This window comes from Amblyraja radiata, chromosome 29 (genome assembly GCF_010909765.2).
Source record: "Amblyraja radiata isolate CabotCenter1 chromosome 29, sAmbRad1.1.pri, whole genome shotgun sequence".
Lineage (NCBI taxonomy): Eukaryota > Metazoa > Chordata > Chondrichthyes > Rajiformes > Rajidae > Amblyraja > Amblyraja radiata.
In genome coordinates this window covers 21,178,283-21,193,104 of record NC_045984.1, presented here as the reverse complement: position 1 = coordinate 21,193,104, position 14,822 = coordinate 21,178,283, and the positions used below count along the sequence as shown (strand labels likewise).

General features: G+C 43.9%; 1 protein-coding gene across 1 annotated transcript in view; it reads left to right on the top strand.

Moving 5' to 3' along the window:
- The window catches only part of LOC116989450 (mucin-16-like), a 127,273-nt gene that overhangs the window by 44,691 nt on the left and 67,760 nt on the right, over window positions 1-14,822 (top strand). Inside the window, exons 26-30 of the mRNA XM_033046828.1 lie at window positions 2,852-2,919; window positions 3,854-4,023; window positions 4,749-4,775; window positions 4,938-5,059; window positions 8,689-8,756. Coding sequence (XP_032902719.1) covers window positions 2,852-2,919; window positions 3,854-4,023; window positions 4,749-4,775; window positions 4,938-5,059; window positions 8,689-8,756 — 455 coding nt within the window. The remainder of the gene's footprint in view (window positions 1-2,851; window positions 2,920-3,853; window positions 4,024-4,748; window positions 4,776-4,937; window positions 5,060-8,688; window positions 8,757-14,822) is intronic.

The window sequence follows — 14,822 nt, the reverse complement described above, 5'->3', positions numbered from 1 at the left end:
TGAGAGCAGATCTAGGGGAGACTTGGGTGAGGGATCCATCTAAAACAGCCAAGGCTAATACATATTTACACTAGAAAGACGACATCATGGATGCCCTAGAATGGGAAGCCACATCGTGGTTGAAGATGGCTGGATACGGACAAATTGAGAGTCGGATTTCTCTGACCATTGCTTAGACACCAGTAATGAGCCACGGCAACATTTCAGCTGTGCTCTTGCTGGCATTGCAAACAACTTTGCACTAAATTCTTTTGCACTTATCACAAATTACTTTTGCTTTTTCGCAGAGAGGAAATGGTTAACAGCACCAGAGTGACAGCTAAATGTTTATTCCAAAATGTGTCCACCATGGAACCCATCAACCGAGAAGATGTTTATGATGTATTTAGCGAGAAGACCGTTGGCATTTCCGCACTGGGGCTATACGAACTGCAAAGCTACAGCCTCTATGTAGACGGTACTTATCAAAATATTCCTTGGTGTTTCTCTTAATATTGTATTTGTCCAATCTACGGTAACTATTGATTTATAGTCAAGTTCTTTGGTATTTACATATTTAGATCAGGGACAACCAGGTATGATATCCTATACGATCTGAGAAAGCAAACTGTAAATTAATTTACAGTCTTGCTCTTCGGAGCCTGCCTTTGCACAAACACACTGCCTCACTGGTGAGACCCACTCACAAAAGGGTTTTCTTCCTGATAAATGTTCAAGGAGAGGTAAAAAAAAATACCCCATTAAAAAGTTACATGCTTTTTTAGAAGAAACAAAGTGCTAGAGTAACTCAGCGGGTCAGGCAGCATCACTGGAGAACGTGAATGGGTGACATTTCAGCTCAAGATCCTTCTTCAGACAGATTGTGGGGTGGTGGGGGGAGAAGAAAGCTGTAAGAGAAGGGAGGCAGTACAAAGCACGTCATTAATAGGTGGACACAGGTGAGGTCGAGTTTAGATACGCAGAAGGTTAGACAAAGGCCAGAGACGAAAAAACATTATGTGTGAGGGAAAAGGATTGAAGTGTTGCAAATTTGAAGCCAGAAAAAGGAATGTAGATGGAGGGCAAGGGGGAGGAGTTTACTAGGTGCATGCCAAGTTGTTGTTGTGGTTGGTGGGTTTTTAAAGGTTGCCTAAACTTGAAGATTTAAAGTTCTACCTATATTTCTCTGTTTGTTTTCAGATTTCAATGTACAGCACAATGTCAATGGTGAGTTTGTATCAAATGCATGAAACAATTGTCTTACGCTACATTTGTTCTTCTCCATCTGTTGCTTAAACTCTGTTGAATTCCAGTCCTGGGAAACAGTTTTTAAACTATTTGAAAATCGTGGTGCTCATAACATGCTAAATTGCCTACTCTATTTCCACAGTTCCAGTTCCAACCGAGGTAACATATCCCATTAAATGCAACGTGACTTTCATTGTTGACAATCTGTCTATTGAAGAAATTCAAGCAAACCCTTCAGAAACAGCAACCATGATTGCAAATGAGGTGAGAGAGTTTACCAATTAGTTTTCTGCTGATATAGTACTTATTCATCCTCTTTTTATGTCTCATTGTAACACCATTTTCTTGCCCTCAGCTCACAGACCTTTTTATTTCTCATTCTGACTCAATTAGAATGTGTGGGCCATCACATGTCATCCTCCCTCACCCTCAACACTGGGGCCCCCAGGGCTGTGTGCTGAGCCCTCTGCTGTATTCTCTCTACACCCACGACTGCAAGGCCATCTCAGACTCTAACATCATAGTCAAGTTTGCCGATGACACAGCAGTGGTAGGCCTAATCTCAAACAATGATGAGGCAGCCTACCACTCTGAAATCATTCACCTGGCAAACTGGTGTAGTGTGAATAACCTGAGCTGAACACCTCCAATACCAAGGAGCTCATAGTGGACTTCTCCAGGAAGCAGCAGAGGAGCTTCCTCCCCCTCAGCATAAACGGGGCCCAGGTGGAGAGGGTGGAGAGCTTCAGGTACCTCGGCATCCACATCTCCCAGGACCTGACATGGTCACACCACCTCAGCAGCCTGGTAAAGAAGGCCAACCAGCGTCTTTACCATCTCAGACGGCTGAGGGACTTCAAGCTCCCCCTCAGGTTGCTCAAGAATTTCTACACCCATACTGTGGAGAGCATCCTGAGTGGGAGCATCATCACCTGGAGTGGGAACACCACCAAGAGGGACCAACTGGCTCTGAGGAGGGTGGTTCGCTTAGCTGAGCGGACCATCAAAACCACCCTTCCCAACCTGCAAGACATTTACACCAAGCGCTGCAGGTCAAGAGCCAGGAGGATTATCCAGGACCACACTCACCCCAACAACAGACTGTTTTCCCTGCTGCCCTCAGGGAAACGGTACCGGCTGCTCAGGGCCAACACGGAGAGAATGAGGAGGAGTTTCTTTCCCCAGGCCATGAGACTGCTGAACGAGGACTGAGTGTCGCCGCCCCCACCCCCTCCCCCCCCCAGCCCCCCAACGCCCAAACCCTCCCCTCCCTCCTCACCAGCACCTCACCAGCACCTACAACCCCGCCCAAACCCCCCGCCCCGCCCCGCCTCGCCACCATCAAACACACACACATGGGACTGAACTGGATGGAACATGCTGCCATCACAGGTGTTCCACGGCACTTGTCACTTTGCTTGTAACAGCACTACTTGTTATGTGGTATATTTATGGGGTATGTGTTATATGTGGGTATTGTTTTATGTGGGTTATGTGTAAGTGGGGAACCATGCACAAGTGGACAGGCACTTAAGCATTTCACTACTGGTTATACCTGTATAATTGAGTATGTGACCAATAAACTTGAATTGAAATTGAATTGAATTATTGTTACTGCTTTCAGCTCACCGACCTGTTCAAAAATAGCAATGTCAATGCTACATTCTTGACATGTGTTGTGGAATCCTTCAGGTAACTCAAAATATCTTTCCTATTAAATGATAAAAACCGCATTCTTTAATTTCCAATTGTTAACGCTCAATAATTCCAATTTGCACATGCATTAATCTCATAAGCAAATTTCCCACAAATATCATGTAGAATTAATATAAAATCTACCAGAAAAAGGTACAATGTACTAGAGTCTCCTTGTGAGTCAGGCAGCAATTCTGTAGACGCTGGCGAGGCTAAGTTTTGTCGTAGGGGGGTACAGTTGCCGGTTTTTCGGTGACCTGCTACGACTATGACAGTCGCCGGCAGTCACCGAAAATATCGCTTAAGTGGGACAGACACATAAGGCTCTAAGCTACTCTTCGAAATATGAGGTGCTGTTCCTCCAGTTTGAGTGTGGCCTCACTCTGCAATGGATGAGGCCCAGGACAGACAGATTGGTTTGGGAAGGGAAAGGGAGTTAAATTGTTTATGAACCAGGATTACCAGCAGACTTTGGATGACTGCACATGTTTGGCGAAAAAGTCACCTTGATACTGTTTGGTCTTGCTAACGTATAGGACACCACATAAGGTGCAGCAAATGCATTAGGTGGTGTTAGTAACAGTTGGGGTGTAAACTAAGGATGGGGGGAACTCTATCCTTGTTCCGTCTGGGTGAGGGTGGTGTGAGAGCAGATCTAGGGGAGAGTTGGGTGAGGGATCCATCTAAAACAGCCAAGGCTAATACATATTTACACTAGAAAGACGACATCATGGATGCCCTAGAATGGGAAGCCACATCGTGGTTGAAGATGGCTGGATACGGACAAATTGAGAGTCGGATTTCTCTGACCTTTGCTTAGACACCAGTAATGAGCCACGGCAACATTTCAGCTGTGCTCTTGCTGGCATTGCAAACAACTTTGCACTAAATTCTTTTGCACTTATCACAAATGACTTTTGCTTTTTCACAGAGAGGAAATGGTTAGCAGCACCAGAGTGACAGCTAAATGTTTATTCCAAAATGTGTCCACCATGGAACCCATCAACCGAGAAGATGTTTATGATGCATTTAGCGAGAAGACCGATGGCATTTCCACACTGGGGCCATACGAACTGCAAAGCTACAGCCTCTATGTAGACGGTACTTATCAAAATATTCCTTGGTGTTTCTCTTAATATTGTATTTGTCCAATCTACGGTAACTATTGATTTATAGTCAAGTTCTTTGGTTTTTACATATTTAGATCAGGGACAACCAGGTATGATATCCTATACGATCTGAGAAAGCAAACTGTAAATTAATTTACAGTCTTGCTCTTCGGAGCCTGCCTTTGCACAAACACACTGCCTCACTGGTAAGACCCACTCACAAAAGGGTTTTCTTCCTGATAAATGTTCAAGGAGAGGTAAAAAAAAATACCCCATTAAAAAGTTACATGCTTTTTTAGAAGAAATAAAGTGCTAGAGTAACTCAGCGGGTCAGGCAGCATCACTGGAGAACGTGAATGGGTGACATTTCAGCTCAAGATTCTTCTTCAGACTGATTGTGGGGTGGTGGGGGGAGAAGAAGAAAGCTGTAAGAGAAGGGAGGCAGTACAAAGCACGTCATTAATAGGTGGACACAGGTGAGGTCGAGTTTAGATACGCAGAAGGTTGGACAAAGGCCAGAGACGAAAAAACATTAAGTGTGAGGGGAAAGGATTGAATTGTTGCAAATTTGAAGCCAGAAAAAGGAATGTAGATGGAGGGCAAGGGGGAGGAGTTTACTAGGTGCATGCCAAGTTGTTGTTGTGGTTGGTTGGTTTTTAAAGGTTGCCTAAACTTGAAGATTTAAAGTTCTACCTATATTTCTCTGTTTGTTTTCAGATTTCAATGTACAGCACAATGTCAATGGTGAGTTTGTATCAAATGCATGAAACAATTGTCTTACGCTACATTTGTTCTTCTCCATCTGTTGCTTAAACTCTGTTGAATTCCAGTCCTGGGAAACAGTTTTTAAACTATTTGAAAATCGTGGTGCTCATAACATGCTAAATTGCTTACTCTGTTTCACAGTTCCAGTTCCAACCGAGGTAACAAATCCCATTAAATGCAACGTGACTTTCATTGTTGACAATCTGTCTATTGAAGAAATTCAAGCAAACCCTTCAGAAACAGCAACCATGATTGCAAATGAGGTGAGAGAGTTTACCAATTAGTTTTCTGCAGATATAGTACTTATTCATCCTCTTTTTATGTCTCATTGTAACACCATTTTCTTGCCCTCAGCTCACAGACATTTTTATTTCTCATTCTGACTCAATTAGAATGTGTGGGCCATCACATGTCATCCTCCCTCACCCTCAACACTGGGGCCCCCCAGGGCTGTGTGCTGAGCCCTCTGCTGTATTCTCTCTACACCCACGACTGCAAGGCCATCTCAGACTCTAACATCATAGTCAAGTTTGCCGATGACACAGCAGTGGTAGGCCTAATCTCAAACAATGATGAGGCAGCCTACCACTCTGAAATCATCCACCTGGCAAACTGGTGTAGGGTGAATAACCTGAGCTGAACACCTCCAATACCAAGGAGCTCATAGTGGACTTCTCCAGGAAGCAGCAGAGGAGCTTCCTCCCCCTCAGCATAAACGGGGCCCAGGTGGAGAGGGTGGAGAGCTTCAGGTACCTCGGCATCCACATCTCCCAGGACCTGACATGGTCACACCACCTCAGCAGCCTGGTAAAGAAGGCCAACCAGCGTCTTTACCATCTCAGACGGCTGAGGGACTTCAAGCTCCCCCTCAGGGTGCTCAAGAATTTCTACACCCATACTGTGGAGAGCATCCTGAGTGGGAGCATCATCACCTGGAGTGGGAACACCACCAAGAGGGACCAACTGGCTCTGAGGAGGGTGGTTCGCTCAGCTGAGCGGACCATCAAAACCACCCTTCCCAACCTGCAAGACATTTACACCAAGTGCTGCAGGTCAAGAGCCAGGAGGATTATCCAGGACCACACTCACCCCAACAACAGACTGTTTTCCCTGCTGCCCTCAGGGAAACGGTACCGGCTGCTCAGGGCCAACACGGAGAGAATGAGGAGGAGTTTCTTTCCCCATGCCATGAGACTGCTGAACGAGGACTGAGTGTCGCCGCCCCCCCTCCCCCCCCCCCCAGCCCCCCAACGCCCAAACCCTCCCCTCCCTCCTCACTAGCACCTCACCAGCACCTACAACCCCGCCCAAACCCCCCGCCCCGCCCCGCCTCGCCACCATCAAACACACACACATGGGACTGAACTGGATTGAACATGCTGTCATCACAGGTGTTCCGCGGCACTTGTCACTTTGCTTGTAACAGCACTACTTGTTATGTGGTATATTTATGGGGTATGTGTTATATGTGGGTATTGTTTTATGTGGGTTATGTGTAAGTGGGGAACCATGCACAAGTGGACAGGCACTTAAGCATTTCATTACTGGTTATACCTGTATAATTGAGTATGTGACCAATAAACTTGAATTGAAATTGAATTGAATTATTGTTACTGCTTTCAGCTCACCGACCTGTTCAAAAATAGCAATGTCAATGCTACATTCTTGACATGTGTTGTGGAATCCTTCAGGTAACTCAAAATAACTTTCCTATTAAATGATAAAAACCGCATTCTTTAATTTCCAATTGTTAACGCTCAATAATTCCAATTTGCACACGCATTAATCTCATAAGCAAATTTCCCACAAATATCATGTAGAATTAATATAAATTCTACCAGAAAAAGGTACAATGTACCAGAGTCTCCTTGTGAGTCAGGCAGCAATTCTGTAGACGCTGGCGAGGCTAAGTTTTGTCGTAGGGGGGTACAGTTGCCGGTTTTTCGGTGACCTGCTACGACTATGACAGTCGCCGGCAGTCACCGAAAATATCGCTTAAGTGGGACAGACACATAAGGCTCTAAGCTACTCTTCGAAATATGAGGTGCTGTTCCTCCAGTTTGAGTGTGGCCTCACTCTGCAATGGATGAGGCCCAGGACAGACAGATTGGTTTGGGAATGGAAAGGGAGTTAAATTGTTTATGAACCAGGATTACCAGCAGACTTTGGATGACTGCACATGTTTGGCGAAAAAGTCACCTTGATACTGTTTGGTCTTGCTAACGTATAGGACACCACATAAGGTGCAGCAAATGCATTAGGTGGTGTTAGTGACAGTTGGGGTGTAAACTAAGGATGGGGGGAACTCTATCCTTGTTCCGTCTGGGTGAGGGTGGTGTGAGAGCAGATCTAGGGGAGAGTTGGGTGAGGGATCCATCTAAAACAGCCAAGGCTAATACATATTTACACTAGAAAGACAACATCATGGATGCCCTAGAATGGGAAGCCACATCGTGGTTGAAGATGGCTGGATACGGACAAATTGAGAGTCAGATTTCTCTGACCATTGCTTAGACACCAGTAATGAGCCACAGCAACATTTCAGCTGTGCTCTTGCTGGCATTGCAAACAACTTTGCACTAAATTCTTTTGCACTTATCACAAATGACTTTTGCTTTTTCGCAGAGAGGAAATGCTTAGCAGCACCAGAGTGACAGCTAAATGTTTATTCCTAAATGTGTCCACCATGGAACCCATCAATCGAGAAGATGTTTATGATGTATTTAGCGAGAAGACCGATGGCATTTCCACACTGGGGCCATACGAACTGCAAAGCTACAGCCTCTATGTAGATGGTACTTATCAAAATATTCCTTGGTGTTTCTCTTAATATTGTATTTGTCCAATCTACGGTAACTATTGATTTATAGTCAAGTTCTTTGGTATTTACATATTTAGATGAGGGACAACCAGGTATGATATCCTATAGGATCTGAGAAAGCAAACCGTAAATTAATTCACAGTCTTGCTCTTCGGAGCCTGCCTTTGCACAAACACACTGCCTCACTGGTATGACCCACTCACAAAAAGGGTTTTCTTCCTGATAAATGTTCAAGGAGAGGTAAAAAAAAATACCCCATTAAAAAGTTACATGCTTTTTTAGAAGAAACAAAGTGCTAGAGTAACTCAGCGGGTCAGGCAGCATCACTGGAGAACGTGAGTGGGTGACATTTCAGCTCAAGATCCTTCTTCAGACGGATTGTGGGGTGGTGGGGAGAGAAGAAAGCTGTAAGAGAAGGGAGGCAGTACAAAGCACGTCATTAATAGGTGGACACAGGTGAGGTCGAGTTTAGATACGCAGAAGGTTGGACAAAGGCCAGAGACGACAAAACATAAAGTGTGAGGGGAAAGGATTGAAGTGTTGCAAATTTGAAGCCAGAAAAAGGAAAGTAGATGGAGGGCAAGTGGGGGGAGTTTACTAGGTGCATGCCAAGTTGTTGTTGTGGTTGGTGGGTTTTTAAAGGTTGCCTAAACTTGAAGATTTAAAGCTCTACCTATATTTCTCTGTTTGTTTTCAGATTTCAATGTACAGCACAATGTCAATGGTGAGTTTGTATCAAATGCATCAAATAATTGTCTTACGCTACATTTGTTCTTCTCAATTTGTTGCTTAAACTCTGTAGAATTTCAGTCCTGGGAAACTCACAACATGCTAAATTGCTTACTCTATTTCCACAGTTCCAGTTCCAATCGAGGTAACAAATCCAATTGAATACAACGTGACTTTCATTGTTGACAATCTGTCTATTGAAAAAATTGAAGCAAACCCTTCAGAAACAGCAACCATGATTGCAAATGAGGTGAGAGAGTTTACCAATTAGTTTTCTGCTGATATACTACTTATTCATCCCCTTTTTATGTTTCATTCTAACACCATTTTTCTTGCCCTCAGCTCACAGACCTGTTTGAGAACAGCAATATCAATGCAACATTCTTAAAATGTGCTGTGAAATCATTCAGGTAACTCACAATAACTTTCCGATTAAATCATGAAAATTGAGTTTCCTTTGTCACCAAATTGTTAATGCACGGTGATTCCAAATGGAAAAGATGATTATCTCATAAACCCATTTCCTACAAATATCAGTGCAAAGTCAATATAAATTCTAACAGAAAAAGACACGATGCAGAGAGACAGATGAACTCTGTCTTCAACCCTGGCAGCTGTCTGGTGATCATAGCAAGGGTAGGTGCCGGGATTCACCAGGAGGTGACATGTGTTGGAAGGAACTTAGGTGCTGGTTTACACCGAAGATAGATGCAAAATGTGGGAGTTACTCAGTGGGACAGGCAGCATCTCTGGAAAGAAGGATAGAAGGATGGGAAACATCTCCCATTCCTTCTATTCAGAGATGCGGCCTGTCCCGCATCTATCTTCAGGATTCACCAGTAACTAGGCTTGAGTCGACCAAATAGGATAAAAAATCTTTCAACTGAAGTCACTATTACCGAAATGGCAATTTCAGGAAAAAGAGCAAACTTCACTAAAGAAGTGAGATAGTGACCACAACGGGTTATTGATTGGGGACGATCAGCCATGATCACAATGAATGGCGGTGCTGGCTCAAAGAGCCGAATGGCCTCCCCCTGCACCTATTTTCTATGTTTCTATGTTTCTATGATGTGCTCGAGTATCTCAATGGGTCAGTCAGCATATCTGAAGAACATGGCTTGGCAGAATTTTGGGTTGGGCCCTTCATCAGACTGATTGCAGTCGAGGTGAGAAAGCTGCCAGAGAGGTGGAAAGGGGATGACAACGTGTGGCAAGTGATGCGAGGATACAAGTGATGGGGAGGGTGCAGTTGATTGGCAAATGGTTGCTGAAATCTCCAGACATGAAAAGACAAAAGGTTCCATACAGGGAATTAGGCATTGAAGTCAAATTAATTATGAAAGTTGAGGAAGCATATTGGAAGGGGAGAATGGAGAGAGGGGAGGGGGGAAGGTAAAGCGGAAAATTGGTGCATATTCAGGTATAGCACAGGGGAGAGTCGGGGGAAATGATGGGGAAGGGGGGCATTTGTAGGTTGACATGTAAAATTGAACAACTCATTGTTCATACAGTTAGTTTGTAGGTTGTCACGTAAAATTATTCATATTGTTAGACTCCAAACCTACACATCAGATTATGAGGTGATTTTCCTTCAGCTTAAATGTGGTCTCCCTCTGGCTATCGATGAGTCTCGACCCAGACACATCGTTATGGGAATGGGAAGGGGAGTTAAAATGTTTTGCAACCGGGAAACCCAGCAGACCTTAGTCGACCCTGCACGTGTTCAGATAACAATGGTCGCCTAGACGATGCTTGGACTTGCCGATGTAAAGGGGACGACATCTAGAGCAGCAAATGCAGGAGATGGGTTTAGAGACTGTTGTGTGAAATCTAAGAATGAGGGGCACTCTCTCCTTGGACAGTCTTGGTGAGAGGGATGCAAGAGCAGAACTTCAGGAGACGTGGGTGAGGGATCCATCTGAGACAGCACAGGGTAATCCACGGCTAGTAAAAAAAAGGACGTGTCAGATGCCTAGAATGGGAAAGCATCGTGGAAACAGATGCGGTGGAGATGAATAAACTGAGTATTGGATTTCTCTGACAATTACTTCTACCCCTGTAAAAAGCTACAGCAACATTTCAGCTGTGCTCTTTCTAACATTGTAACTACTTTGCACTAAATTATTTTTATAAATGTCTTTTGCTTTATTGCAGAGAGGTCATGGCTAACAGCACCAGAGTTACAGCTGATTGTTCATTCCAAAATGTGTCCACCATGGAACCCATCAAGCAAGAAGTGGTTTATGATGTATTTAGAGAGAGGGCCTATAAGATGACCACTCTGGGACAATATCCATTTCAAATTGACAGCCTCTATGTTGATGGTACTTATCAAAATAATCCTCAACTTTTTCTATGTATTCTATTTCCTGCAATCTACCGTTGGTGTTGACGGAGTCAAGACGTTTGGTAATTACATATTCAGATCCAGGAGGATCAGGTTTGATGTCCAATGGGCTTTGGGAAAGTGAATCTTAAAGTCTTAAAGAGACTTAAAGAGAGGAAAAATTGATGCGAGTCCAGTTGGGGCACAGGAGAGGGACGTGGGGAAGGGTGCAATTTGTTCGAGGATACTTAAAATTGGAAAACTCAAAGTTGATCCTGTTGGTTGTAAACTGCCTATGTTTCTTTCTTTGCTTCCAGGTTACACAGTGCAGCCCATTGTCATTGGTGAGTTTGGGCTTCCATTGAATTGTTCCGGGTTACTTTGCTTGTTCACTGCTTACATGACACATCCAGCACCCATATTCTGCAAGAATATTTGTTGAAACTCGTGAAATGATGCCTTGCCCTTTATTCACAAATACAATCTTGGTTGAGAAATGAATGAATTGAAATCTTTCTGTGCTGTTCGCAAGGTTTTTTTTTAACAAAAGCATTTTTGAATCTGATTTCTCGGCCAAAGCAAGATACAACCCACAAATTTTCCAGTCGACATCTTGTGCAGCATTTCACTCAAATGCATCAAACAATTGCCTCAGATCACATTTGTTCTTTTTGATCTGTTGCTCAGCTGCGACTAATTCCATTACAGGGAAACAGTTGTTAAACTATTGAAATATCGTGGTACTTGCAACATGCTAAATTAATTCCTCTATTTCCACAGTTCCAGTCGAGGAATCAAATCCCACTAGTTACAACGTGACATTCATTGTTGACAACCTGTCTATTGACGAAATTCAAGACACCCCATCACAAACAGCAACCATGATTGGATCTGAGGTGAGAGAGTTTTTTACAAGTTAGTTTACTGATGATGTTTTACTTCATCGTACCCTTTTTATTTCTCATTCTGACTCAATTATTGTTACTGCTTTCAGCTCATCGACCTGTTCAAAAATAGCAATGTCAATGCTACATTCTTGACATGTGTTGTGGAATCCTTCAGGTAACTCAAAATAACTTTCCTATTAAATGATAAAAACCGCATCCTTTAATTTCCAATAGTTAACGCTCAATAATACTAATTTGCAAACGCATTAATCTCAAAAACAAATTTCCCACAAATATGTAGAATTAATATAAATTCTACCAGAAAAAGGTACAATGTACTAGAGTCTCCTAGTGAGTCAGGCAGCAATTCTGTAGACGCTGGCGAGGCAAAGTTTTGTCGTAGGGGGGTACAGTTGCCGGTTTTTCGGTGACCTGCTACGACTATGACAGTCGCCGGCAGTCACCGAAAATATCGCTTAAGTGGGACAGACACATAAGGCTCTAAGCTACTCTTCGAAATATGAGGTGCTGTTCCTCCAGTTTGAGTGTGGCCTCACTCTGCAATGGATGAGGCCCAGGACAGACAGATTGGTTTGGGAATGGAAAGGGAGTTAAATTGTTTATGAACAAGGATTTCCAGCAGACCTTAGATGACTGCACATGTTTGGCGAAAAAGTCACCTGGATACTGTTTGGTCTTGCTAACGTATAGGACAACACATAAGGTGCAGCAAATGCGGTAGGTGGAGTTAGTGACAGGTGGGGTGTAAACTAAGGATGGGGGGAACTCTATCCTTGTTCCGTCTGGGTGAGGGTGGTGTGAGAGCAGATCTAGGGGAGACTTGGGTGAGGGATCCATCTAAAACAGCCAAGGTTAATTTATATTTACACTAGAAAGACAACATCATGGATGCCCTAGAATGGGAAGCCACATCGTGGTTGAAGATGGGCTGGAGACGGACAAATTGAGAGTCGGATTTCTCTGACCATTGCTTAGACACCAGTAATGAGCCACGGCAACATTTCAGCTGTGCTCTTGCTGGCATTGCAAACAACTTTGCACTAAATTATTTTGCACTTATCACAAATGACTTTTGCTTTTTCGCAGAGAGGAAATGGTTAACAGCACCAGAGTGACAGCTAAATGTTTATTCCAAAATGTATCCACCATGGAACCCATCAGCCGAGAAGATGTTTATGATGTATTTAGCGAGAAGACCGTTGGCATTTCCGCACTGGGGCCATACGAACTGCAAAGCTACAGCCTCTATGTAGAAGGTACTTATCAAAATATTCCTTGGTGTTTCTCTTAATATTGTATTTGTCCAATCTACGGTAACTATTGATTTATAGTCAAGTTCTTTGGTATTTACATATTTAGATCAGGGACAACCAGGTATGATATCCTATAGGATCTGAGAAAGCCAACCGTAAATTAATTCACATTCTTGCTCTTCGGAGCCTGCCTTTGCACAAACACACTGCCTCACTGGTAAGACCCACTCACAAAAGGGTTTTCTTCCTGATAAATGTTCAAGGTGAGGTAAAATAAAAACCCCATTAAAAAGTTACATGCTTTTTTAGAAGAAACAAAGTGCTAGAGTAACTCAGCGGGTCAGGCAGCATCACTGGAGAACGTGAATGGGTGACATTTCAGCTCAAGATCCTTCTTCAGACGGATTGTGGGGTGGTGGGGGGAGAAGAAGAAAGCTGTAAGAGAAGGGAGGCAGTACAAAGCACGTCATTAATAGGTGGACACAGGTGAAGTGGAGTTTAGATACGCAGAAGGTTAGACAAAGGCCAGAGACGAAAAAACATAATGTGTGAGGGAAAAGGATTGAAGTGTTGCAAATTTGAAGCCAGAAAAAGGAATGTAGATGGAGGGCAAGGGGGAGGAGTTTACTAGGTGCATGCCAAGTTGTTGTTGTGGTTGGTGGGTTTTTAAAGGTTGCCTAAACTTGAAGATTTAAATTCTACCTATATTTCTCTGTTTGTTTTCAGATTTCAATGTACAGCACAATGTCAATGGTGAGTTTGTATCAAATGCATGAAACAATTGTCTTACGTTACATTTGTTCTTCTCCATCTGTTGCTTAAACTCTATTGAATTCCAGTCCTGGGAAACAGTTTTTAAACTATTTGAAAATCGTGGTACTCATAACATGCTGAATTGCTTACTCTATTTCACAGTTCCAGTTCCAACCGAGGTAACATATACCATTAAATGCAACGTGACTTTCATTGTTGACAATCTGTCTATTGAAGAAATTCAAGCAAACCCTTCAGAAACAGCAACCATGATTGCAAATGAGGTGAGAGAGTTTACCAATTAGTTTTCTGCTGATATAGTACTTATTCATCCCCATTTTATGTCTCATTGTAACACCATTTTCTTGCCCTCAGCTCACAGACCTTTTTATTTCTCATTCTGACTCAATTAGAATGTGTGGGCCATCACATGTCATCCTCCCTCACCCTCAACACTGGGGCCCCCCAGGGCTGTGTGCTGAGCCCTCTGCTGTATTCTCTCTACACCCACGACTGCAAGGCCATCTCAGACTCTAACATCATAGTCAAGTTTGCCGATGACACAGCAGTGGTAGGCTAATCTCAAACAATGATGAGGCAGCCTACCACTCTGAAATCATCCACCTGGCAAACTGGTGTAGGGTGAATAACCTGAGCTGAACACCTCCAATACCAAGGAGCTCATAGTGGACTTCTCCAGGAAGCAGCAGAGGAGCTTCCTCCCCCTCAGCATTAAACGGGGCCAGGATGGAGAGGGTGGAGAGCTTCAGGTACCTCAGCATACACATCTCCCAGGACCTGACAGGTCACACACCACCTCAGCAGGCCTGGTAAAGAAGGCCACCCCAGCGTCTTACCATCTCAGGACGGCTGAGGACTTCAAGCTCCCCTCAGGGTGCTCAAGAATTTCTACACCCATACTGTGGAGAGCATCCTGAGTGGGAGGCATCATCACCTGGAGTGGAACACCACCAAGAGGGACCAACTGGCTCTGAGGAGGGTGGTTCGCTCAGCTGAGCGGTCCAATCAAAACAACCCTTCCCAACCTGCAAGACATTTACACCAAGCGCTGCAGGTCAAGAGCCAAGGAGATTATCAGGACCACACTCACCCAACAACAGACTGTTTTCCTGCTGCCCTCAGGGAAATGGTGTACCGTCTGCTACAGGGCCAACACGTGAGAGAATGAGGAGGAGTTTCTTTCCCCCAGGCCATGAGACTGCTGAACGAGGA